The sequence below is a fragment of the Thalia democratica genome, chromosome 6 (assembly GCF_965202585.1).
Source record: "Thalia democratica chromosome 6, ktThaDemo2.hap1.1, whole genome shotgun sequence".
Lineage (NCBI taxonomy): Eukaryota > Metazoa > Chordata > Thaliacea > Salpida > Salpidae > Thalia > Thalia democratica.
In genome coordinates, this window is record NC_139170.1 from 29,522,940 (window position 1) to 29,548,029 (window position 25,090).

The following is a 25,090-nucleotide window of genomic DNA, read 5'->3' on the forward strand; positions in this document are numbered from 1 at the left end:
ATAACTAGGGTTTTTATAAATAGGTGTGTATCTAAACTAGCAATATTTACAAATTGAAATTTTCCAAAAAAAAAATTAGGCAAAATATCTTTTTTTTAAGAATAACACTAAGATTTAAAAAGATATTTTGTAAACTAATTAATATTAAACTGTTTTAAATATAGTAGGCAGCAGTTTGTGGACCCCTGGTTTAAACTTTACTTTCAGGAATAAACAAGCTTATTTTTTTACACATTATCATTTACCATTTAGTATAATTTTTTTTAGAGGATTTTAAAAGAATCTGCAAAGATGGCAGGAACCATTATGGAAAACCTGTCCACTCGCAAAATGCTTATGATTTGCAGTGGACTACTCGTGTTGGAGCTAGTTTGTATTTTGATTGGTGCATGTGTTGCTCCAAGACCAACACATTTGTTTCAACAAATAGCTCGTCACTGCGAAGATGATGGAACAGAAAAGTGGCTTTTGCCTGGAAAGTGCAATGAAATCCAAAGTTTAGATCCGAAGTCCGAAAATGCAGTTAAGCCAGAAAATGTTGTGTTTGCCTTAAAAATACCACACCAGAACCAACAGATGTCAAGGTATTTTCAATTTATGCTAACATTGCTTAATTTGAGAACTACATATCATCCACAACTAGATATTACAATAGATTCTAAAATAAAAATGGATATCAGAGTGGCATACAGTGATGATCCAAATTCACAAGTTTCTCCAAAAGCCTGGAAAGAACTGTATACAGCAGTTGAAACTAGAAATTTGGACTGTTCTATTGATAAAGAACACACAATGTCATCAGATGATGCAATAGGTTATGAGTATGACTGTGAGCCGTTGCATTTTATGCAATTAGGTTCTGTTCCTCATAAATATTATTTGGTTAATGTTCGCTTAACTCCTGACGGTAATGAAAAAATAGGTTCCATCACTTCTTTTGAGTTTATTACTATTACACAAACCGGAGGATTCACAAAAGTTTGGCTTTCTTTGAAGTGTGTAATGTTCTTTTTAATGTGTTTCCCATTAGTTTGGTACTACAACAGGATTCAGCAATTAGAAAGGTCGCCATCATTAGTAGAGAAAGTTATACTGGTTGTTGCTGTTTCAATTCAAGTGCTAAATCTTCCCCTTGAGTTATTTACAGTATTTTGTGATGCTACTTGGATGTTGCTAGTGTCTGATATTAGGCAAGGACTTATGTATGTAGTTTTGTTGTGTTTTTGGCTGATTTTTGTTGGCGAGCATTTAATGGACCAAGCGAACAGAAACAAGTTGACAGCATACAAGTATCATATGTCAGTGATCACTGTTGCAACACTTGCAATGCTGTCATTTGAACTTGCCGAGCGTGGTATGCAGATTGTTAATCCCAGCGCAACAATATGGACAAATCATGCCATGGCATACTCATTGCTAGTAATAAGTGCTGTGGGTGCTACTTGCTATTTGATAATGTTACTCTACTTGATTTTCAGGGCAATAAAGTCAATTAATTATAAGCGAAGGTTCAGTCTTCCAGTTGACCGCAGAAAAAGACTGGAAAGAATTGTCAAGCGATTCTATACCTTGTTGTTCTTCACATTTTTAACTGCTTTGCTGACTGTAGTCTTCTTTTTTCTTCAGCACGCGTTGGGAAGAATGGCAGAAGAATGGTTTGACATCAGCTTTGAAACAGACAGCGGGTTTTTCACTGGAGTCTATGGGCTGTGGAACATCTATGTAGCAGTGGTTTTGTGGCTCTACTCTCCATCTCACAAAATTTACGAAGATGAAAATGACATGATGCAAGAAGACTTTATGACTGAACAGATCCAGCTGATGAGCATGACTCAAGAAAAAACTAGTAATGATTGACTGAAAAACGTTTTTAAAATATTTCAGATTTGCACCAATCAAGTCGTTTCCTCTCACCAGTAATTCTACCTACAACAAGCACAACTATGTCTTAATGTAGCTGCTGCAGATATTTTGTAATTTATAATAAAGATATAATAAGTTTTTATTAAAATCATTTGTACAACTTTTTTTATTTTCATCAATCACCTTTGTTTTTCACTACCATTAAAAGGTTATTTAAGGCCAAACATTTTAAGCAGTTTTTTATGAATGTATAACCATTAAACAGTGTAGCAAGTGTGTATTACACATCAGAATTTTTTTTCCAAAGCTATTGTTTTAACGTTTTAACTTTTAATAAAGTTGTTGTTTAATAACTACATTACTGTTTCAATTGCTATCATCAGTTTATAATAAATCCTGTACTTTATATTTAACCTTATATTTTGAAATAGAAATGACTATTTAATAATGTTTAAAATAGAGAATTTCGATATTTCAGAGGTACATTAAGTTTATAATTAGCCTGTAAATAATTTAGTGTTTGATTTTTAGAAATTGAAAACAATTTCTTCTTTTACAAAAAAACATAAATAGTGTTTGTGTTTTCAATTTAGTAATTATGTTTCGATAGTTTTCTTTTGACTATGTTTGATATATATAAATAAATAACTATAAAAAATTGTACATTCTGGTTTTATAGTTGAATGAATGCTTTTACAAATTTAAAAAAAACTTAGTAAATTTACTAGAAAAAGTAAAAGATGGATGATATGAACCAAAAATCAGAACTGGCTTTGATGAATTTAGATAAAGGTTTTTAAATTTTAATAGATACATTTTATTATTATTTAAATGGTACTTTGTTGCTTAAAATGATAGATTAATTGACTAGTTGATAAACTAGATAGTTCTCTTTTATTTTTGAATAAACCTAGGCTGTTCTTGAAAATTAAATGTAGTATCTTTAATTTGTGTAAATACCAAAAACTTGCTTTGAGTAACAAAGTAGATATAAAAAGAAGCTCTTATTTAGAATATAAGTTTTAGTAATTTAATTAATCTTAAAAATGTATTAAGTAACAAAATTGTTAATCATAGTTGTAGACCACATAGTATATTGCATAAACTGGTACTGTTTAATGATCAACAAAAACTAACAAGAAAAAAAAAGTAAATTTCATTAGAAAATTATTCTAATTTAACTATGGAATCAGTTAATTGAAAACTTAAGCTAAAAGTTTTAGAAATGAATAAATTTGTCAATTTTAAACAGGTTTGAAGCAGTTGAGATGCGGGGACAAGTGCGAAGCCATAACCAACTTCCAAGACGCATTCAACAAATACCCGTTTCCCTCCTTCATCAGCGCTGCCTTTATGAGGCTCGCCAACGCTTACTCCATATTCGAGTTTGTTGATGTTTTGTTTATTATGTACACTATTAGCTATGAGACTAGTTCAAAAATTGAAAATTAAAATGGAGCTATCGATGTGCGTTAAATCTTGTTAATACTATATGAGCTTTAATCTATAGTTTTCTTTATAAGGGCATATCAGGTGAAATTATTTTATTTTAATAACCTACCAGTTGCTTTTTAATTAAAAAAAACGGAGTTAATATATCTATTTGATCAAAGTTTAAGAGTTTTATAGGTTCCTTAATGAAGGCGGCTAACTTAAAAGGCAAAAAAAAAACTATATTATCAGAAATATATTTCTTGCAAAAATGATAGAATTTTTATAGTTAGACCGTAAATCTTATATTTTTCAGTTAAAAAGAATATTCTGACTGTTTTTTCTACCTAATGCGAGAAAAACTTTACTCAAAAAGTTAAAATTGTATAGATTTTTGTCTATTTAAAAATTTAAAAGAAAATTGACTATAAATAATTACGAATCATAGATTTGAATCAGAAAGTTGTAACGAAATAGACTGTATCTAAAAAATTGTTTGAGTTTTTGTATTATATACTTATGCTTCAGTATTTTGTTTAACAGTCAATATTAATTTTATAAAACTAATTTGAAGTCCTATTTACCCTTAATTTGTACAGAAATATCCTTTATACTTAAGAAGCTAAGTTTTATGTTTTTGTAATAGTAAACGTTTACCAGTAAAACTTTTCGATTATAACAATAAAATATGTACTGAACAGTTCATTTCTTCATGTGTTTAAAGCTATTCCAACAACACATCTTAAATTTATTATTCAAAAATATTTTATGGTTAATTTATGCATCATTAAACAACGACAGTTTTTGATAATATATTTAATATATGTACTCACAGAAACAATTCGTTGCGCTTGTGCATATTGAGAGTTGTGCAAAATATTCAGAAGCATTTTGAAAAGATCACAGTTGTGCACGAGTTCACTGAAATGATCTTCAAAGTAGTTCACAGCAACGACCCAATGGCAAGAGCCATCACGTTGAGGTACTATACATTAGTTATTATAAAAAAAATTCTTGATATAGTTTGTTGAGTTAGTTTCACAGTCCTGAATTTATATAAAATAATGATACTTTTAGATATGGTTAAAAGATGATGGCTGGTTGCTACAGTTGTTTGAATTTTTTTTGTTATAAAATTTTTTTATACACAAAACACTAACATTAATTTTCTCCGACTTTTTGCCAGTTTCACAAAATTTTATTTTTCACTCACAGGCTGTTCGGCAGCATAGCGAGCATCACGGGCGAAACGAAGAAGCTGCACCACTGCGTGCAAGCCGGCCTCGATTCGCACGACAGGGTCGAGCAGGAGGCGGCCATCTTCGCCACCTTCCAGTTCGCCAAGCACTCGCACGCCTTCGCCGCCCACATCTGCAACAAAATTTCAAGCCTGCTCAAAGGTAGCCTGCTTTTTAACTTTTATCTTGAAATCTGCTTGTTTTCTGACTGATGAAAATGTTTTAGCATATTTCACGCTACTAACCTATGGTTATTATGATTTTCTATAAGTTTCAAACTAAGGATAGTATTTAAGTTTTAAATGTTTAAATTCAAAAACTTGATAACTTTTTATTTTATGAAACAGCACAACACTTTTGGAGTAGAGTTTTTATGCATCTGAGTAAAATTTTTTTTTGTGTCCTTAAGCTTTTGTTAACCTCTATTTGTAATTGAAAATTGTTAGTATAGCTTGAAGTTATGCTCAACAAGTGATTAAAAATTTTATCTGGTTTCTTATTTCTATAGGTTTGTCTACGCAATTGGAAGTGAAGCTTAAACTTATTCCAGTTTTACAGCATATGCATTCAAGCGTAGAGGTTAATATATATTATAAATTATTAATTTTATTTTTACTAAAATCTATAGTTTTATGTAATCAAGGAAAAGTAAATGCAAGCAACTTATAAAACACAAAGAATAATTTTAAACTAACGAATTAAAAAATAACAGTTGGTTTATACTTGTGTTTTAAATATTTTTTCAATAAAAAACAATCAAAACTTTTTCCTTAAAGTTTATAATTTCAAATCGTGCTAACTTGTTTATGTTTTACCTACTTAAATTTGCTTCTGTATTGTATTTAAAGTTTATTTATGAAGGGTTAGTCTCTAAAATATTTTTCTTGTAGATATCTTCGAATGCAAGAAACATACTTATGAGTCTGCTGCCTGTTTACCCTTCAGAGAATTTTGTCATTGTAATCCTTAATACACTGACTTTGCTGTCGTCTCACACGTTAATTGATGTGGCTGACCAGGTTTTTCAGCTTCTTTATATTACTTTAGTTGTCAGGCATTTTTAAACATGATTGAAATTATTGAATTGGACAAAAATTACTAATAAATTTTTTAAAGTTCACTAGTTAAAAGTGACCATACTTTAACTATTAAACTTATAGTTTTACCAATACAACATGTATTTACATTGTAAATTAAGAAGTTTTGAAAACTTAAATCCTTAATTATCCTACTAATATAATTATAAAATGCCTTTGAAATACACATAGGTAATATTTCTGGTTATAAACTATTGACGATTTAACAAATTCCAGATAAAACTGCTGATGAAGTATTCGAGCTGCGACCCCCGGCCGATGGTCAAATCTGAAGTTTCAAAAAATTTAAATCTGCTAGCAAAGAAATTCTCGCATCTGTGGACCACTGAAAACGTAGATGACCTTTGCCAGGTTATTTATAACTTTTAATTAGTAGAAAGGTATTATAGTAGGAAATAAAATACATAAGTTTTCATGTCTTATATGTAGATTCATATCTAAGTATTGACTGTTTTCTTATAAATAAACAACTACATGAATTGGGTATGTGTCAAATTTTCACGAGCAGAAAAAATTGCACCAAGACAAAATTGGACGAAGGGTCACTTTTGCACGAAGACACTTTTGCATGCAGACATTTTTGAACGGGTTGAATTTATCATAATTTATTTAACACTGTTACCCCAAACCCTTACCCTCGGTCGGTAAATTATTGTTATTTATTTTTTAATTAATTGATTTTAATTTTTCTAATTATTTTTATTTTTATATTTTTTACTATCACTGATACCCCTAGCCCTTACCCTTGGTTGATAGCTCTTTTTTTTTTAATAAATTTATTTTTATTTATAAATTTTTCTGTTTTTTATATAATAATTTTTATTAGTTTTATTATTATTTTGGTTTAAACTATCACTGTTGCCTCTAATCCTGTACATGGGTTGCCACATGGTCAGGAAATCAGGAAAAGTCAGGAAAAATTAAAAAAATTACAAAAGTCAGGAAAAGTCAGGGAAAAATGGGCAGTTTTTAAAAAAAGTCAGGGAAAGTCGGGAAATTTGATAAGATTAAAAAAAAAGTCTGATTTTGTTATTTTAAATTTACAAAATACCTTATTTTTTAAAGCCTTCGAATGGTAAAAATTAATTTAAAATCCTTTAAAGTCAGAAAAAAATTCCCAAATTTTCCTAGAAATTAACAAAAATATTTAATTTTATTTCCAATGCCTTCACCTGGTCTAAATTAGTATATCCTTTATAAAACTGCAAAAATTTTCTCTTAATATATTTAGCAAGTACCCTAATTCAACAAGCAGATTTTGTAAGCTTTTTAGTATTGATGATCTGTAGCAAGGACACTGCCATAGTGAAACTGTGATATACACAAAAAAATTTATCTAGCATAATTTTAGAATTAAAATGTTTTTTGTTTAAGTAAATAATTGAGTTCTTTATAATTTAGCAGTTAATTTAGTATTTTATGTAACAAACTGATGTGTATACTTTACCTCTTTATAATTTTTTCAAAGTTGTTTAAATTTATAAAATAAGTTATTAGAGAGGTATATGCCAAGATTAAGTTTACTTATTATTTGTATTTTTTGTAGAATAACTTAAGTTTTTAAAATAAATAAGAGTATATTAATTTGTTACCAACTTTATACTAAATGATAAGAGGAAATATTTTATACAAAAGATATATAGTTTACTTTTTTATGTATTTTTTTACAGTTACTTAAGTATATTCTTTTTTATTGATTTTTAGTTTAAGGATTTTATATTAAATAGTTTGAGTAGTATTTTATTAAACTGAGCGAACAATTTATATAAGTAAAACATATTTTAAGTAAATGTTTTTTATTATTAGATATTTTTACCTTCTAGGTTGTTTTACAGCTTTTGTACTAAGTCTGACTAAAGTTTAATTTTGAAAGTTCTAAAAGATTAAGTTCTTTATTGTTTTAAGGTTTTAATTGTAAAAGTTCGTTATTGTTTTTAGGTTTTAGTTGTGAAAGTTCGTTTAAAATTTAAAGTTTTAATTGTAAAAGTTCTCATATGGCGTTTTGTTTATTGAGATACATTTATGCTAGGAAATTCTGAAAAATAGTGTTCTTTATTGTTTTAATGCCAGCAAATGGTTGCTTCATGCGAAAGCATGATATACCGTTTGTAGATTGACGACTACAAGTTTTTCGGTTGTGACTGACTGATGAGTCCTAATAAGGACGAAACCGGTCTCAGTCTACCGAAACTTGTGGTCTGATGATCGAATTGGCATGATCAACCCTTTTGTTAAATTTGAGCTTGTCTCACGGCAAACGAAAGTCCGGACTTGTTCTGCAGACTTTCGCCAATTTTGTTGATTGTACTAAAACGAGCGTACCAGATGTCTTGCCTAGTGGACAATGTTTTAAACGTTGCACGGCAAAGACAATGCTGACGTCACTAATCATTGCCAGCAAATGGTTGCTTCATGCGAAAGCATGATAAACCGTTTGTAGATTGACGACTACAAGTTTTTCGGTTGTGACTGACTGATGAGTCCTAATAAGGACGAAACCGGTCTCAGTCTACCGAAACTTGTGGTCTGATGATCGAATTGGCATGATCAACCCTTTTGTTAAATTTGAGCTTGTCTCACGGCAAACGAAAGTCCGGACTTGTTCTGCAGACTTTCGCCGATTTTGTTTATTGTTTTAAGGTGTTAACTGTAAAAGTTCGTTATTGTTTTAAGATTTTAATTGTAAAAGTTCCTTATATGTCGTTTCATTTATTTAGATACATGTAGGCTAGGAAATGCCAAAAAATTGTGTCTTTTTTCAGACAAGCTGTGTTTATAAGGTAACTATACAAGTATTTTGCTGATAGAGCTGTTTATTGCAAATACATCAATCATACACAGATTGTTCAAGTGATGTAATAAAAGTTTGATGATTGAATTCGGCAAAAAAAAAACTGTTGTTTTAACCTGTATTGAAATTAGATTGAAAGCTTTGTATAGTTTCAAGTGTTAGATTATGTATTTTAAAAAAGTCAGGAAATTTTTCTCAGCTTGATCTTTGGCAACCATGCCTGTAACAAATCCGTCCTTTGTTATTAAATTATATTTTAGTTATTGGCCATTTTTCGTTATGTGTTGGCGGTTAATGTTTTTATTGTTTATAAAGTTGTTGTTGATGTAAGCAGTTGTTGCACAAACTTTGTACATTTTGTCGTTTCTCATTGCGTCTTAAATTCATTAAAAATATTAAACTATTTGTAATTCTGTTGATCTTGTATTTAATTCTATAAAAAATAACTTAGATTTTTATATAAAATTTATCCCTTAATACAGGCCATAGGGTAACAACCCTTACCCTCGGTCAGTAACTTTTTTTTTTCGTTTTGCTTTTTTTTTTATCTTATAGTTTTTATTTTCTTTTTTTGTATGTATATATATATTTTTTCTGTTTTTTTATACTCTCGTGCAAAAATGACCCTCCGTGCAAAATTGACTTTTGATGCAAAATTGTATTCGTGCAATTTTGTGTCCCCTCCTGCGAGTTTGTCTTTGTGCAATTTTGACCCGTTCCCTCATGAATTACCTGCGTATAAAATAAATTATACAATAAATGAACTTTTATAAGCTTCTATTAAAGGGGAATTTAAAGAAACCACCAAGGAATTCTGCCAGAAAGTTACTATATTTTTCAAAATATAGTATATGAATGGTTGTTTTTAAACCTACTTAAATCGATTTGCAGCTCTTTCCAACTTCAAAAGCGCGTCAACGGTTGAACTCGTTGACAATTCTCTGCACTTTGGCTTCTTCCGAGTCTATCAATTTCGAACTGAACTCAGGTTTTAATTTTTTTATAGTTGAACTACTTTATAAAAAGTTTTAAGTATTTAAGAAAGCTTTAAGTTTTTAAATTATTAATTTTTTTTACTTCTGTTATAATTTTTCTCTTTTGATATATTTTTTCATGTTAAATTGTCTTTGAATGATTAATTTTTTTTGGTTGTTTTTTTTATTTTTTATAGTTTCCATCGCAACTTTTTGTCCTAACCCTTATTTCAATTACTTATCACTAAAATACATTAATTTTGTTTATTAACCTAATTTTTTTTCAAAACAGAATCTCCTGTTCTTGATTTGTGCAGCAGATATATGTTTGATGTTGATGTCCTGCATTGTGCACTAGCCATCAAACTGCAAACTCATTTATCACAACATGTAAAAAATGATAGTGATTTGCAACAAGTAAGTTCAGTTTTACCTTTTTAATTATAGTAGAATTTAGTACAAGATTTATGAAACAAATATTAACCCAATGTTTTGTAGCTTAAAAATTTATTTCTATGTAGGTTTAAACTTTCATAATTTAAATAATGTGTTGTATTTAAAAAAAAAAGAGTTTATAGTATAAGATACCTTGAATTCGTATATATAAGGTTTTGTTTGAATATTATTTGTCATGTACATAACAGCTAAGATTTCAACTGTCATGTAAATGACAACATAAGCTAAACAAACATTTTTTCTATAAAACCAATAGTTTCAAAAGTGGGCTTAAAAATTTTTTTTTTTGGGCTTAAAAAGATCATGTATTTCATTAAGTGTTTAACATCTTTTTTAAGTATTTTAGCTGTTTTACTTTAAGTTTTTTCATAAATTACATAAACATTAATTTACTGTACAAGTATTTTCTGGAAGTTCATTTATTAGTTTTTTAGTTAAATATTAAATATTAATCTTTCAGTTTTACTTATTACACTTTAAAAAAAATAGTACTTAACTCGTTTTATGTTTATACTGGTGCTTAAGTTTATTTAAAAATAATTTTACAGAATTTAAAAGAAGAAGCACTCGAAGCTATAGACTCACTTTTTTTAGTCATGTTCCCGTTGGATGAAGCAAATTCCACTTCCAAAGTTCATGCTTTAAATGTTAGTTTGCACCTCAGCATCACAAATAAATCAGTGATTAAGACAAATTTTCGGGTATTAAGGCTGAAAAAACTAATTAAGTTTTTCACCAAGTTTTAAATATTTGAAGTTTAAAATTAATTTACGCAATTAGAAATCAAGTTGTTTTCGCTGCTTTTGTTTCAAGTACAAATAAAACAAGCATGTAAGTAAATTGCAAATAATTTTTTTACTCGTGCTTATGTTGTATAAATGCAATTTTAATGACATATTTTAGGACTAAAAGTAATGGTGACAGTATAGATTAAGGCTAAAATGAATGTTAGTCAGTTTTCACACCAACTTTTAAATCATTAAACTTTTTAAAAGATAAAATGATTTTTTTTCCAAGGTCGTTCTGTCCACGCTCGAGCAGCTTACAGATGACCGGTGCGGATCCACGGAAGCGAATTTGTACGAGATATTCTTCAACTTCGCCTTCAAGGAGGGAAACGTCAGCATTTGCAGCGACGTTGGATGCACTCTGCTGGAAACTTTGGCTGCCATTTCAACTAAAAGGTTTTCGAACAAAAAGAAAGGATTTTTTGTAATAATCTTCTCAGTTCACATTTGCTTTTCATGTAGTTTTACTTTGTATAAAATTTGTTTTTGCCGATAAAGAAGTAAAAACAAATATAATTACATTTGAATACTATTTGAATAAAAAAGAAAAAGAAATATTAACAATTGCCCTACTATTATGTATACAAAAATAGTTTTGAATTTTATAAATTTATTTGTGCGACTATGCCTATGTCTGCCTAATGAGTCCTAGTTGGGATGAAACCGGTCGTAAGTTGTCTCGGATGGTGTTGTAACCTATGGATGCAGGCACCTTCAGATCACAAACCCAACTTATACTAAATTCTTATATTCAATAATACTTAGGGCTACTTTATATAATACTAGGCATGATACGAGTAACATATTTTATATAAAGAACAATTTCAAACACTAGCAACTATATAAAGAACATCAAATTTAGAAAACACTTTAAATGTGGTCAAAACCTTTACACAATATTTAATCTAGCAAGAATATACTTTAAAAATGTATAAAACAAAATAAGATTTAATTACTTAAAATGTAAATAAGAAATACTTATAAAAATAACACTAATAACCAACACTTTAAAAAACACAAGAAAACGATATAAATGTCTATTCTTCATTATCACATTTACTGCAGCAGGCTGTGGCTAGAATCTCCCCGTCTGTCTGTTGTATCAGCTTATATAAAACATTCCATAACTCAATGTTGCATCAGGGTTTCTGATATGCACTTTATTTTCTCCTTTTGTCCACTGAATTAAACTTGCATCAGTATAAAACTTGACCTTGCGAGCTTTCTCTTAACGCTTGAATGAATTTTTAGCTCAAAATTTCCAACCAAATCTAAACAGTAATCAAGTGCAACTTGATATTCTGTTACAGTGTTGTTGTTGATTGGGCGGTAAAGTTCATTATTTATTAGTTAATGCTAGTTGTTTTATTTTGGAATATTTTAAGTAGATATGTACTAATACTGCAATAGCACATCTTTAAAACCTTGATAGTTGTTGTTTATCAAATAAATATCATTTTTAAAAGTAATGGTTTTTAGCTGTTTGCAATTTCAGGGTATAAAAACAAGTATTTCTTCAACCTGCATTAAAAAAATTTAACATATAATTGTTCGAAATACAAAATTGAAATAACGTATTGTCAGAAATCAAAATTAGCCGCACAAATAAGTAACTAGTGTTTTGAATAGTCAATTATTAATCTCAAAGGAGGCAGCAACGAAGGTTCCTGTTATTCATACAATTTAAAGTTTTAAAAAACTGATAAAATAATGATTAATTAGTTCTAATTTATTTAAATTATAGATCATACATGACCCAAAAATTTTTTCTATAAAGTACAATAAAATATACAGATTTGTATCAACTGTAAAATGAGGCATAACTGAAGAATAACTCCTTGTTGCGTTAAGTGAATTAAATAACAATGTAAAATAGCTGAAACAGAACAAGTATAAACATATAAACTAAAATGAGCTAAAGCTCAATAATTCTACATCCCCTTCAGCTCGTTTAAGGAAAAATAAACTTAAGATAAAACAAAGCTCAAATGAGGGAATCTAGATAAGTAAGAAAAAGCATTTATTTAAATTTTAATAAATTGGATATAGTAATAAAATTCAAATTCTCCGTGTCAAATTCTCACCACAAATTGATCATGTGGAAGCACCTCGATTACAGCTCCACTCATGTCCATGATCATGGTTACCGCTCTGGTTCTGCAGTAGACGCATACTGCCAACGTACAAAGGTCGCAACTTCCTAGCTTTGTGGTTGATAGCTTCTGCATTTTTGACGAATCTTGTACGCAGTGCCTCTTCTTTTAATTTCCATACTTCTCTCCATACAGGTCGCACCGCAGGATTACAAAATTTTCCAGCTTGTTTAAAAATGCAAAACCATCTCGCAGCTGTCGTCCATATATAATTTCAGCTGGGGATACTTTACAGTCGCTGTCAGGGGTGTTCCTAAACTGAAGCATCGAACTTGAAAATCTATCGTTATCTAGGCTACCTGATTCAGTAACATTGGACCTTTGGAGTCTTTTTGCTTGCTTTACAGCGAATTCTGCTCTTCCATTTGACCTTGGATAGTATGCTGAAGCTACTCGATATGTAACATTCCAGGTATTAAGAAATTTTATTGTTGAACTAGACGAAAATTCTGGTCCACCATCACTTGATATCTCTTCAGGTACTTCAAATCTAGAAAATAAGTCTCGTAGGCACTAAATCAAACCACGCGAACTTGCTTGAGATGTTCCGCTGGGTATTTAAAATATTTCTGTCCAACCTGACAATTTGTCGCCTACTACTAGAAAATTGTTTTCAGCAAACTGGAAAAAATCTGCAAATATCTTCTCGAAAGGACTTGTAGAAGGGTCAGATAACTCTTGTGGTAACGATGGTTGAGAAGGAAAGTTTTTGTTGCAGCTTTGACACTTTTCTCGAATTGATTCAATGTTCTGTGCAATCCCAGGCCAGAAGACAATCTGTTGGGCACGAGCATGCATTGATGTTACACCTTGGTGCGCTGAATGTAATTTATTGAGAACACAAGGTCGTAAACTTAAAGGCACCACTACTCTGTCCTTGTAAAGTATAACTCCATCACACGTATAAAACACTATCGTATCTAAAATACGCTGTTCATCATGTTTTAAACTTCGACCTTCTTTGATACATCTAAAAACTCTTGAAAGTAGTTTGTCATTTAACTTTTCTTCTACAATTTCTTCCGAAGGGATTGCGATTGAACAGTGTACTTCATTACTTAATGAAGCAATAAGAAGTGATTCATTAATCAAGTCACCATCATGCGAATTAATTTCACTTGACAAGGTAGGATAACGTGATGCAGCCTCTGCATTTAAAATGTTTTCACCAGACATGTACTGTACTTTAAAAAGCCATGGTAGCGCTGTTTCAGTCTAAATATTCATGTGTTCTCAATTTCGTTTAAAGCACAATCACCAAAAATCTTTACAAGTAGCTTAAGATCCGTAACAACAACAAGATCTTTGCAGCCCTTAGTAAAATACTTTGTCTGCTTTTACGACTAAGCAATGGCAAGCGACTCTCCTTCAATGGCAGCATAATTCTTTTCTGCCACATTCAAAAACCTTGAACTTGCAAGTGTCACCTTCCAACCAGTTGTGCAGCAGTCTGGTAATCGGCGATTGCAATTGCAGTGTTTGTGCATGAGAAAGTAAGCCTTGCTTAGACCAGTCAGGTCTTAGACATGTCAACTTTCCAAGATCAAAAATTTGTACACTGCTTCTTATTGCATCAACAACCATTTGTTTTGACTCATTAAATGCTTGTTTAAAATTTTCTGTATTTTAGGCTTAGAAAGTCTGCAAAAGGTGCCCTAACTTTACGTAGTTTGGCATAGTTGGATACTTGGTTTATAAGGCCAAACCAGCTCCGTATATCTGTGGCAGACTTTGGTGTTGGGAATTTCCGAATCGAGTCCCAAGTACTTAGGTAAAGGTTCTATGCGTTCATTTGAAATTCTGAAACTTGCAAAATCAACTGACTTCTGACAGAATTAGAACTTCTTTAGATTAAGGATTATGCCTGCTTTTCCAACTTTTGACAAAAAATCTATTGTTCTCCACCAGTGACACTCTAATTCAGAATCATAAGACACAGTATCATCCACACACCTTTCCTTTCTATCAACATCAGATAAGATAGCTGAAAAACGACGATTGTAACCATCACTAGACGAAACAAAGCCTTGAGGTGCCCTAGTATAACGAATCCTACCAAACAGAGTAATAAATCTTATGAGATGCCTAACACTTTCTCAATGATACCCCTTCCAAGCATCTGATAAAGTCTTGAGTGTTCCTTTTGGAATTCTGCGTGCCAACTTAAACGGAGTTTCTGAAGCACATGTCTCTCTTTTGCAATACTTGTTAAGAGGTGAGACATCTAAAGTTCTTCTAGGTGACCCATATTGTTTCCTTGTGACAACCATACGATGGCACCAGATTACAGGTTCACCAAATGGGACACGTTCCAAAACACCTAACTTCTCATCCCTGATGAGATCTGCTTCAACCTACTTTTGCCAATCAATTGGTACGTGTGCCGGAGTATGAAAAGCACGAGGTTTAGCATTATCTTCCAAATAAATTTCAACAAGGGGCCCACTTAATTGATTAAGTGGTTTATGCGGACATATATTAAACGTAGAAGCTGCATATCTTTGCGCATCTTACTCACATTTTCACTTGTAGTCTTGAATGGAGGATAGCATGGTTTATCTAGAACTTTGCTTCTGGTTGGGCAACTACAGCTTACCTTGTGAGAGTTGAGTTTACTTTGATGTTTTTCATTCAAATTTGCAACAATTTTAGAATGCTGATGAGGCAGCTGAGAACCAATAGTGGGAAAATCTCTATTTATAATTAGAAGTTCAACCATTGTTTCATACGATAGAAAAAACCCAGTCACTGAAATAAATAATACTAATGCAGCTGATTACCTAATTCTTTGGAGACATTCCACTAACAGTAGCTCTGAAAGCGCGTAAAATATTTACTGGAATTTTGTAAGCAGCCCGAATTGTGACTGATACAGAAAGTAAGTCATTCTTACTAAAACCAGAATCTTAAAAGTTTTATATCCCTAAAGGTTTGACTGTGCACCAGTATCAGCTAACGCACTTACCACAAAAAACTTATTTGTGCCGTATTTAGCGTTTCTGATTGATGCACCTGGATGGTCTAATGTCTTGGCATTACGCAAATTTCTTATGTCAAAAATAATATTTTTTAACATAATTCGTTTATTAGCGTGTAATGCCATTACTTGTGTATTCTGTTGCATAAAACAGGAACTATCATCATGGGTTTGAATAGCAATAACTTACTTTGACTAGCTGCGCCAACAAGAAAAACAATATCTGAAGGTTTTACATTCTGAGTTCTTTTCCCTTTGAATGGATAAAACAACTTTTTACAGCGCTAGCAAGGTACATATTGGAACTTATCCCCTACATTAAAAGATTGCTTTTTTTGTTGTTGAAACGAAGATACCGCTGATACATTCCGAGAGTTCTCTGTTGCATGTTTGCCTATTTCCTTACTTTCAATAAAGCAAATTATCTCAAACCATGACCTGTATAAGATATCTTCAGTGCTTAAAACTTTTCTTCTAATATCTCCGTCAACTTCACCTGCAAGCATCACGTCTTTAATTGCTTCTCCTGTATAACTTATAGCATTTTCTTTCCACATTCACACTCACTAACTGTAGTGAAATTGCAAGTTTCTGTCTTATTTCGAACATAGGTTGCAAATGTTCTGACAGGTTCATTGTGGCCTTGATGCAAGCTCCCCAGTTCTGCTCTTTTGACACCAACTGTAACTTTTATGACTGCTGCTGACTCCATCAATTTAGCTACATATTCTTCTGATTTAGCCATCAACCTAGGATCATTTGCCAACATGAGATCCCCAAGTTTGTCATGTGCACATTGAAACAGTAGTATGCTTGAATTCTGGCTGCTTATGTTTGAACCAATTTTGAATGCCTCCCACTTGCGAATGAAAGAAAGCCATATTTCTTGACTGATCCGATGGTCCACTCTTGGCCGAATCAGTTGAAGTTCATTTGGCATTGATACACTTTTTGATGAACCAGAATTCTTTTCATGGTCAACTTAATGTAGGTCCAGAAGCCTGCAAACTAACTCACATGATTCATCTGGCGTTTGATAGCTGAATTCTTGAATTAGACACTTTATTACAACCAAAATAAGATATTTTACATGAAAAATAACTCCTTGTTAAAGTAAGTGAATTTTAAACCAATGTAACATATCTAAAACAAAACAAATATAAACATATAAACTAAAGTGAGCTAAAGCTTAATAATTCTACAATAACACCTTGACTAATATTTTACTGTAATCAATTTTAGCTTAAGGTAATATATTATAATTGTTTACTTTGTTCGAAACTATCCAAAGACTTTTGTAATTAATGTTTCTATAGGTATATTGTTAAAACAATATTTTCATCCTTTTAAATCTACACTAAAAACCAATAACATTCTTTAAATTGATCTGTTAACATATAGTGTCGTTTTCGTAAGTTTATCAAAGTAACTTTAATCTCAAACTTAGCTTTTTAATATATACTTTTCGAAAGATAGTTTAAACAAGTGCAATAATGAAATTTAATTTACATGGTAGCTTTAAGATAGCTCTTCATGTGTGTACTAATTCTGCTGTATACAAACCAACATGTTATTTATATGTGTTTTTGTGTACTGTGCATTTTTTAAAACTTAAACGTTCATTTTTGCAGCAATTTTCCAAGCCACCTGTCAAAGTATAGAAAGGAGATAAAGTTTCACCTTGAAAATGTTTGTAGTGAAAATTCCGTTTCAAGCAAGATCAAAGCAAAAGCTACAGTGAGTGCTTTTACTAAAAAATACAAATAATGTCTTACACTGTTACTTTCTACAGATATTTCTTTTTATACTGAGTTGCATTTGCGACTTGGGCGACAAAAGCAACAGGTCGATTTCAATGATAAACAAAATAATACTTCCTTCCAAGCAAACCAGCTGGACTCTGTATAGAATAGCGCGCCAAGCTCTACGATTGGTTAGTATAAGTTTATTATTTGGTATTTATGTGGTATCTGATGTTTAGTTTTAAGTGTTTTTGGTTAGTATTTTTAAATAGTTTTTGTATTAAATGAATCGTTTATTTTTCTTAACTTCCGTGAGTAGTTTTGAAATCAAAACATTTATAATGCTTATTATCATTTTATTTCCTGAAAAACGTTACTATTAGCATGGTTTCCGAAAACCTGGAATCAAGAAAAATTGGGAAATACCTGTAAATTTAAAATTTAGGCAAAAAAAAATCTGGAAAAACCTGGAATTTCGAACGAAAAATCTATAAAAAACTCAGAATTTTAAACAACTTTTATATGCAAAACATTGAAGTTTTAATGAGACGAAAAATCTATCTACTACAATAATTATTTTTTGTATCATTTATAATTTTGATCACTACAAAACACTTTTAAAGTAGCATTACAGTAACTTTTCAATATCATAATACTATTTATGACATTTTTTACCTTAAATTTAGCTTTGTTCTAAAAATGGGCAGAAAAACTTGTACATTCCAAAACCTTGAAGAACTTGAAAAAGACCTGGAATTTGTCACAAAACCGTGTACTAAACACTTTAACGTTTCAAAGCGTTAAATTTTTTTTTGCATGTTTTATAAACCAAACGCCACACAGGGACAAAGCGAGGCGGCGTTCGTTTTGTTGGAGAAGATATCGGACGAATGCATGGGCGAGCAGCAGTACTTCTGGCTGACGGGGTTGCGGCAGATCGCGGAAGGCGAAGCGCACGTCAGCAGGTGCAACAAGCAGGAGTGTTTGGATCGTGGAGGAAATCAGCAGGAGCGTTTGGAGCGTGGAGTTTGTGAGGCGATGAAGTGCTTCAACCAGGCAGTGTTCACCATCATGGTGGGATTTTTTAGTATCCTTTTTATTTCTTCCTGAAGTTACACTCGAAATGATGGGTAACTTTTTCAAAATTGAAATTTAAACAAGTTGAAGGCAGTTTAGGCTGTTTGGCTTTTATTTAATGTACTTAAAATAAAAAAAAATTGAAAGTGAAAAATAAGTTATTGTAAATTTAGTAAAACGAAGACAAATATTTCAGCCGGCAGTTTTCACCATCATAGTGGGATTTTTAATTTCCTTTTATTTAAGACAAAATTTAAAAAAAACTAAAAGTTTTGTTTTATTAACTTTGTTGACAAAGAGAATAAAACCTTTCGAAAACGTTTTGAACTGGAGTGTGCAATAAAAATATGTAGATTTTTTTTTTAAAAACCATTCGATCATTCTTTATTTCTAGTAAAGTTTTCTTGAACTGATAAGTGACTTTAATAGTATGAAAATAAGTTTTGAATGAGAAACTACAGTTGAGAGACAATTTAGTTTTTGTTTTTTATACTTACTAATTGAAAAATTTGAAAGTACCAACTTATATATTTAAAATTTAAAAAAGTTATAGTATGCTACTATAAAATTTTTCAATTGTTATCAACTTGAAAAATACCTTTTTATGCTTAACATAAAACTAATAGTTTTTTATATCTTAACAGGCGGCAGTTACTCCTTCAAGAAGCCTCAATTTTCAAGTTGAGTTCGTGAAGTTCAGGAATGAAACGCTGCAGCTGTATTCCCACGTGATTGACGTTTGTCATTTCATCAACAATTTCTCGCTTAAACACGACGAAGAGTGTTTGAAATCAAAAAAAGTAAATTTACAGTTTACCAGTTTGATGCGAGTAATTCCTTATTTTCCGTATTTTATTCAACAAAGTTTCTCGTTAAATATTATTCAAAATACTTTTTCTTAAAATAGAGAACCAATTACAATTAGGTTTAATGCTGTTGATTATAAATAAGTTTAATAATTTTGCACTTTAAATCGGTGTTGCTTGTAAATGTAAGAATACTGTGAAATTAAATTAGTTTTTCACAGTTGCGACAGTGCATTGAACAATTCAACAAAATAGAGAAAAGTTACGACCAGCTGAGAAGTAAATCTTTTGATTGCGATCCCTCGACACTGGATACTATTAAAATGTGAGCTAAAATTTCATCTTGGTTTTACATTATGATACACTTAAATAAAAAGTTAGGTTGCTTTTTAGTTGAGTTTTTGTTATTTTGTAAAACTTTATTTATTTGTCTGTTTTCCTTAATCATTTTACTATTTTTTTTGATAATTACCAATTTTGTTTGTAAAAATCCAAAAACAGATGTAGAAAAGTTTGTAACTAAAATGAATAAAACAACATTGAATATTTGCATTTTTTGTCTTTAAAGTTTACAATTTTTAAGCGAATCAAAATTTATATTTTGTTAAGTTAAAAATAAGTTTTAATATAATAAAAAAGTGTAATCAAAAAGATTCAAAATGTCAATCTATGAAAAAATCAGCTACCAAAGTAATATTTTAAAAGCAATCATCTCAATAATTTTCAGCGAAATTTAAACAACCATAAAACTAGCGCACAACTAGTATTTTTGCTGAATAAGTTTATATTTTTTACCAAGTGTTTCATTTATTTTTTCTCAAAACTGAACTGGTTTTTACTTTATTTTCACAGACTTCAGCACACCTGTTCTCTCATGGCCATTGTAATTGACTCGTTACTGCAAGCGCCTGCGTGAGTTTTCGCCCGAGGGCTTTTCCAATTTGTTTGAACTTTATGACTACTTGTTTTCGTTTTGCAGAGATAAAACTTTTCTTCAAGACGAAATAAAATCCCGCTTCAGCGAAATTCCCAAGTCGAGAGCAAACTTATTTACCAAGGTTTTAGTTGTTAACCGAACTTTTTATATTTTGAATAAGGCTATAAGTAAGATTTGTTGACATATAAATATGTACTTACAAAGTTTTAATGTGAAAAATATTGACATAGTTAAAATATTTTTCTTAGAAACTTAAAGTTTGATTAGAAAGTAGGAAGAGATCAACTCAATAATGCTAAAATTAAATAACTGTTTTGTTTTATTACTTTAATGTTCTAATATATGCCACGTATTAAAAACTAAACAGTAGTAATAGTATAATACGTTAAATCTAGTTAAGGTAAATATATGTACGTCGTTAATAGGATAAGCTGAAAATTCAAAGAGGCTAAATACTGTTTAAAAATTAACACAGACTTTACACACTGCATTCCAGAAAGTGTGTGACAAAACAAACAGTGTATTGTTTAAAAAGCACAATCAACCCATCGATGTAAGTTTTTCATCAAACAATGTATTTTTATTTAAAAACTTTATTAATTATTTATCGTTTCAGAAATTGTCCTGTCTAATTGAATGTTGTTCTATTTTACTGTCCACCCCTTTTTCATACCCAAGATTTTTCTTTCAAAATCAACAATACACCTCTGTAAATGTAAGTTGATTTTTTTCGATGCTAGAAAGTTAGTTAATATAATTCATAAAAATCTAAATTATATATCTAAAATGGTACTATTTTTAAACTGATTTTTAAAGTTATTAATATAATCGAAACTTTTATTATCATGACTAACACGTACACATTGTTTCATGCCTTTCAGGTTATTTTCATTCTAGTATGGTTACGTTTTTTTATATTAAATCAAATAAGTTTTACAACCAAAACTTTCTACAAAAAACAATTACCTTTTTTTTCAGATGTCTCTGAGCCCGAGCTCGCGGTGCTTCGACGACCCGTACAAGCTGGACGTTCAGCGGAAAATGACGCTGAAAATAGACGGGCTGATCGACCGGCACGCGGAGAACAACTTGCAAAGGTTCAGGGAAGTGAAGAAGGTGAAGCTGCTGCTCAACTTGTACAAGCTGGAAAAGAAGCAGACGCAAAAGGTTGTGTTTCACATTAAAAAAAAAGTTTTTTAAACAAAAATGAGTTTGCAAATATGTCATAACTACTTTTTGTTAGATACTAAACATAGCAAGTTCTAGTTTAATTTTTTTTGTATATTTTTATTAATTAACTTTCCTAGATATAAGCTAACTGTCCTTGCCAAGTAAAAAATTGTTATATTAAATGTTTAGGGAAATAGTATAATATATAATTATCATTCTTTATAATTTTCATTATTTTTTTTTTAAATTAATGATAAAAAACTTAATGAAAAGGTATTATATAAATTAGTTTAGTTCATTGAGATAGTAAAAGTTGACTACAAGCTAAACTGTTTTCTATAAATTTAATGTTTCACTGTTTTACATAAAAACTAAATTTGTTGGATTTGAATACTACAGTGCTTATTCACTTATCCGGACAGAATCGGTCAGAAGAAAATTCAAAAAATTTTCAATAGTAAACACAAAAATTCATTCAAAAATTTTCACAACTTTTTAAATTCCATAAGTTTTCTGCTGAAAAACGTGGAAAAACTATAAAACAAACGTCTTTTATTTCTTATTTTAGTAAAACTTTAAATAAAAGCTAGTTTGTTAGGAGTGATATGTTTCCGTTAAATTGACTTTAAACTTAGTTAAAGTTTCCCGTTTTTTTAATTACAAAAAAAATATTCAATTTAATTTAAAGAGATAGCTTTACACTATTTTTTGTGGTTAAAGATAAATCTAATTTATATTTTCTCTTAAACATAAACTGATATTGTTTTAAAATTAATAGTTAGGGCAGGTGGAATTGCAAATGATGAATTTTACTTGCTTGACCCTTAAAAGACGTATATAGTTGTGGAGGGTTAGTAAGTCCGATGGTTTTCTACCATAAAAAAAATAAATTAAAGTTTAGCTTTTATTATTTATCATTTTATTATATATTATTCACAATTACTATGTATTTGTTTTTACCATAACACTTTTATTATGCACTGCATTATATGCAGCAGTTATATTATTATATGAAAAAAATGATTTTTTGTACTTATCCGGTTTTTTAGTTATCCGGACATGTTTACAGAAAAATCTTGCCCAACGTGTCCGGATAAGTGAATAAGCACGTACTTAGTTTGAAAGATAAAGTTTTCAGAATTTTTTATGAAAACTGATTTTTACTTTTTAGTTTTGTCAATATTTAAACAATGAATTAAGTAGTTTTATAATACGAAACTTCAAATTTCACAATTAATGTAGTTTTTACTTGTATATACTAGAAATTCTAAAATTTGATCGACAAAATAACCCTAAAAAATAATTGCCTCCACGATCAAAAGTACTTTTAGCCCAATATTTAAAATGTAACAGTCACTTTGTACAAATATTTTTATATAGCTTTTAAAGTTATTACATTTAAATGCATATTTTAACACAAACGTAGTGTGAAACCGTGTTAAACACCTATAAAAATTTTCAAGTCTACTGATAAAAAAAAACTAGTAAAGAATTAGTTTTTAATTTAATTCAGAAGAGATAAAATCAGCTTTTCTTATTTTTTTTTCTGTCCATTGAAAATGTTTTTATACACACTAGTTGCTTGTAATATAAGCATAAACAGCAAGAATGAGTTGTAATCTGGATAAAAAATAAGTCTTTAGCAGTAAAATATAACTATAGTAATCATTTTAAAACATCAATCAAAAGTATTTTATTTTAACATAGCTTTAATTTTAATTTATGCTAATTATAGTTTTATAATTAACTATGTTTCGTTTAAGGAAAATGTCTTCACTTTAAAAAATATTATTATTGAAGGTTTTTTTCGTTAATCGTATTAGTTTTTAGACTTGCATAATATTTGTTTTTTGAAGTTTTAGAAATACTTAAGATATTAAACTATATTTTAGAAGCTTCAGTCCAATATTCCAAGAATAGTTGAACATTGTGAAACTTTAGAAAAATTTTCCGAGCCGCATAACGACTATTTTCACATACAATTCATACTCAGCTTCAAAAAGACAGGTTTGATATTTGTTTATTAACTATATTATTATGTACAAAATGTTTAAGTTTAAATCTAATAACCGTAGTTCAAACTAAATTATTTTTTCATTTTAATTTAACTTGCTTGTAACTTTTATAAATATAAAAGAAAATTTGTAAAAAATAAGAACCACCAGGTAACAAAAAATTTAAATCAATGAAAGTTCAAATAAATGAGTATTCAACAACTACTTGATGGTAGTTAGTGTTTATAAACCCTTGATTGTGCATTAAAAACAGAGCTGCGATGGCCGAGTGGTTAAGGCGATGGACTTGAAATCCATTGGGGTCTCCCCGCGTAGGTTCAAATCCTGCTCGCACCGCCTTTTAACAATTTTTTAAATTCAGTTTTTTCAAGTGTTTGTTTGTAACTTGGTGATTCTAGCTTAGGTCATGACATTTTGATAAGTTGCTTAATCAATAAAGAAGCGTTTGCACTATATGTACTAAACATTAAACTAGTTAGTATTAATATTTTATTGCAAATGTTTACTTTTAAACTAAATGCTAGTGTTTTATTTGCTTAACTAACTTAATAAAAATGTAAATTTTCAATTAAAGATATGTTGTTATCAAATGTGTAAAAAGCGATATTAAATCACTTCAAGTACAGCAAAATCTCACACGCCGTTCAACATCTTTTTCCAATGCAGGAAACCACCAAATCGACCTGCAGATTTTTCTCATGGACGAAAGCGGTCGGTGGTGGCGCTCGAGCGTGGAAAAGGAATCGATATTTGTGAGGTGCGGGGACGAGCAGGCCAGAATCCAGCAGCAAATCATCAACCAGAACAGCCAAGCGCGCAACAACCGCCGTTGATGAGCACATAGGTTGATATTTTTCTGTAAAGCACAAAGTTGTTTGATTGTTACGTGTACGGTGGAGAAAATAACACTTTGTCAGTCTGGTCTAGATGAAGTTAGGTATTTTAATCATTTGAAAACGTAGTAAATAAAATTTATTTTGAACATAAGCTGGTTTATTTGGCTAAGTTTTTTTTTTGTATTTTTTTCTTTTTGATTATGTTTTGTATTTTTAACTTATTAGTTAATATTTTGATTGTGTTAATTTATTGGAAATCAGTTAGTAAAATAATTTTAAGACAAATTTAAATGTCTGTTAACCAAATAAAAAAACTTGTTTAAATTCGAGATTTATTTGAAATAAAATATTATCAATTAAAGAAAACTTTTGTGGTTATTGCAATAAATTACAACTATAAAAATTTCCTCAAAAGAAGAAAGTATGAATATATGATTTTTAAATTGTAGACTAGTATTTTTTTATGTTTTCTAAATACACATCTTATTGTAAATGTCTTAAACTTTAGCTTGTTTGTGTAGTAAATAATATTATAACCTTTAAACTTTACAAAATTTAGTTGATATAATTTTAAAAGTTAATTATATGTTTTAATTAGTGTTAATACATTTAAATACTTAGCGCAAAATTTTCATTAATCTGTTTAAACATTATTCAAGTAGAAAAGCTAAATTGAAACTAATTTTAATGGGTAGCCGTCTAATTTGCACGAGGGTACGAAATTGCACGAAGATACTTA

At 30.0% G+C, this 25,090-nt stretch overlaps 2 protein-coding genes and 1 non-coding gene across 3 annotated transcripts; all 3 read left to right on the top strand.

Moving 5' to 3' along the window:
• Nucleotides 1-271: 271 nt before the first annotated feature.
• Nucleotides 272-2,361, top strand: LOC145837879 (protein wntless homolog B-like). The gene has a single exon (XM_082945361.1). The coding sequence runs from the start codon at nucleotides 292-294 to the stop codon at nucleotides 1,855-1,857; it is 1,566 nt and encodes a 521-aa protein (XP_082801487.1). The 5' UTR covers nucleotides 272-291; the 3' UTR covers nucleotides 1,858-2,361.
• Nucleotides 2,362-2,590: 229 nt separating this feature from the next.
• On the top strand, nucleotides 2,591-24,501 carry LOC145838357 (integrator complex subunit 7-like). The gene is made up of 23 exons (XM_082945932.1): nucleotides 2,591-2,655; nucleotides 3,116-3,248; nucleotides 4,130-4,276; nucleotides 4,510-4,694; nucleotides 5,041-5,111; nucleotides 5,423-5,551; nucleotides 5,846-5,980; nucleotides 9,312-9,408; nucleotides 9,687-9,811; nucleotides 10,399-10,497; nucleotides 10,868-11,034; nucleotides 17,400-17,505; nucleotides 17,561-17,701; nucleotides 18,354-18,584; nucleotides 19,232-19,387; nucleotides 19,615-19,718; nucleotides 20,246-20,305; nucleotides 20,373-20,451; nucleotides 20,806-20,883; nucleotides 20,947-21,045; nucleotides 21,309-21,497; nucleotides 23,393-23,507; nucleotides 24,182-24,501. The coding sequence occupies exons 1-23, from the start codon at nucleotides 2,604-2,606 to the stop codon at nucleotides 24,346-24,348; spliced, it is 2,865 nt and encodes a 954-aa protein (XP_082802058.1). The 5' UTR covers nucleotides 2,591-2,603; the 3' UTR covers nucleotides 24,349-24,501.
• Nucleotides 23,770-23,851, top strand: Trnas-uga (transfer RNA serine (anticodon UGA)). Its single transcript has one exon. It is a non-coding gene; the product is annotated as a tRNA-Ser (tRNA).
• Nucleotides 24,502-25,090: the final 589 nt, after the last annotated feature.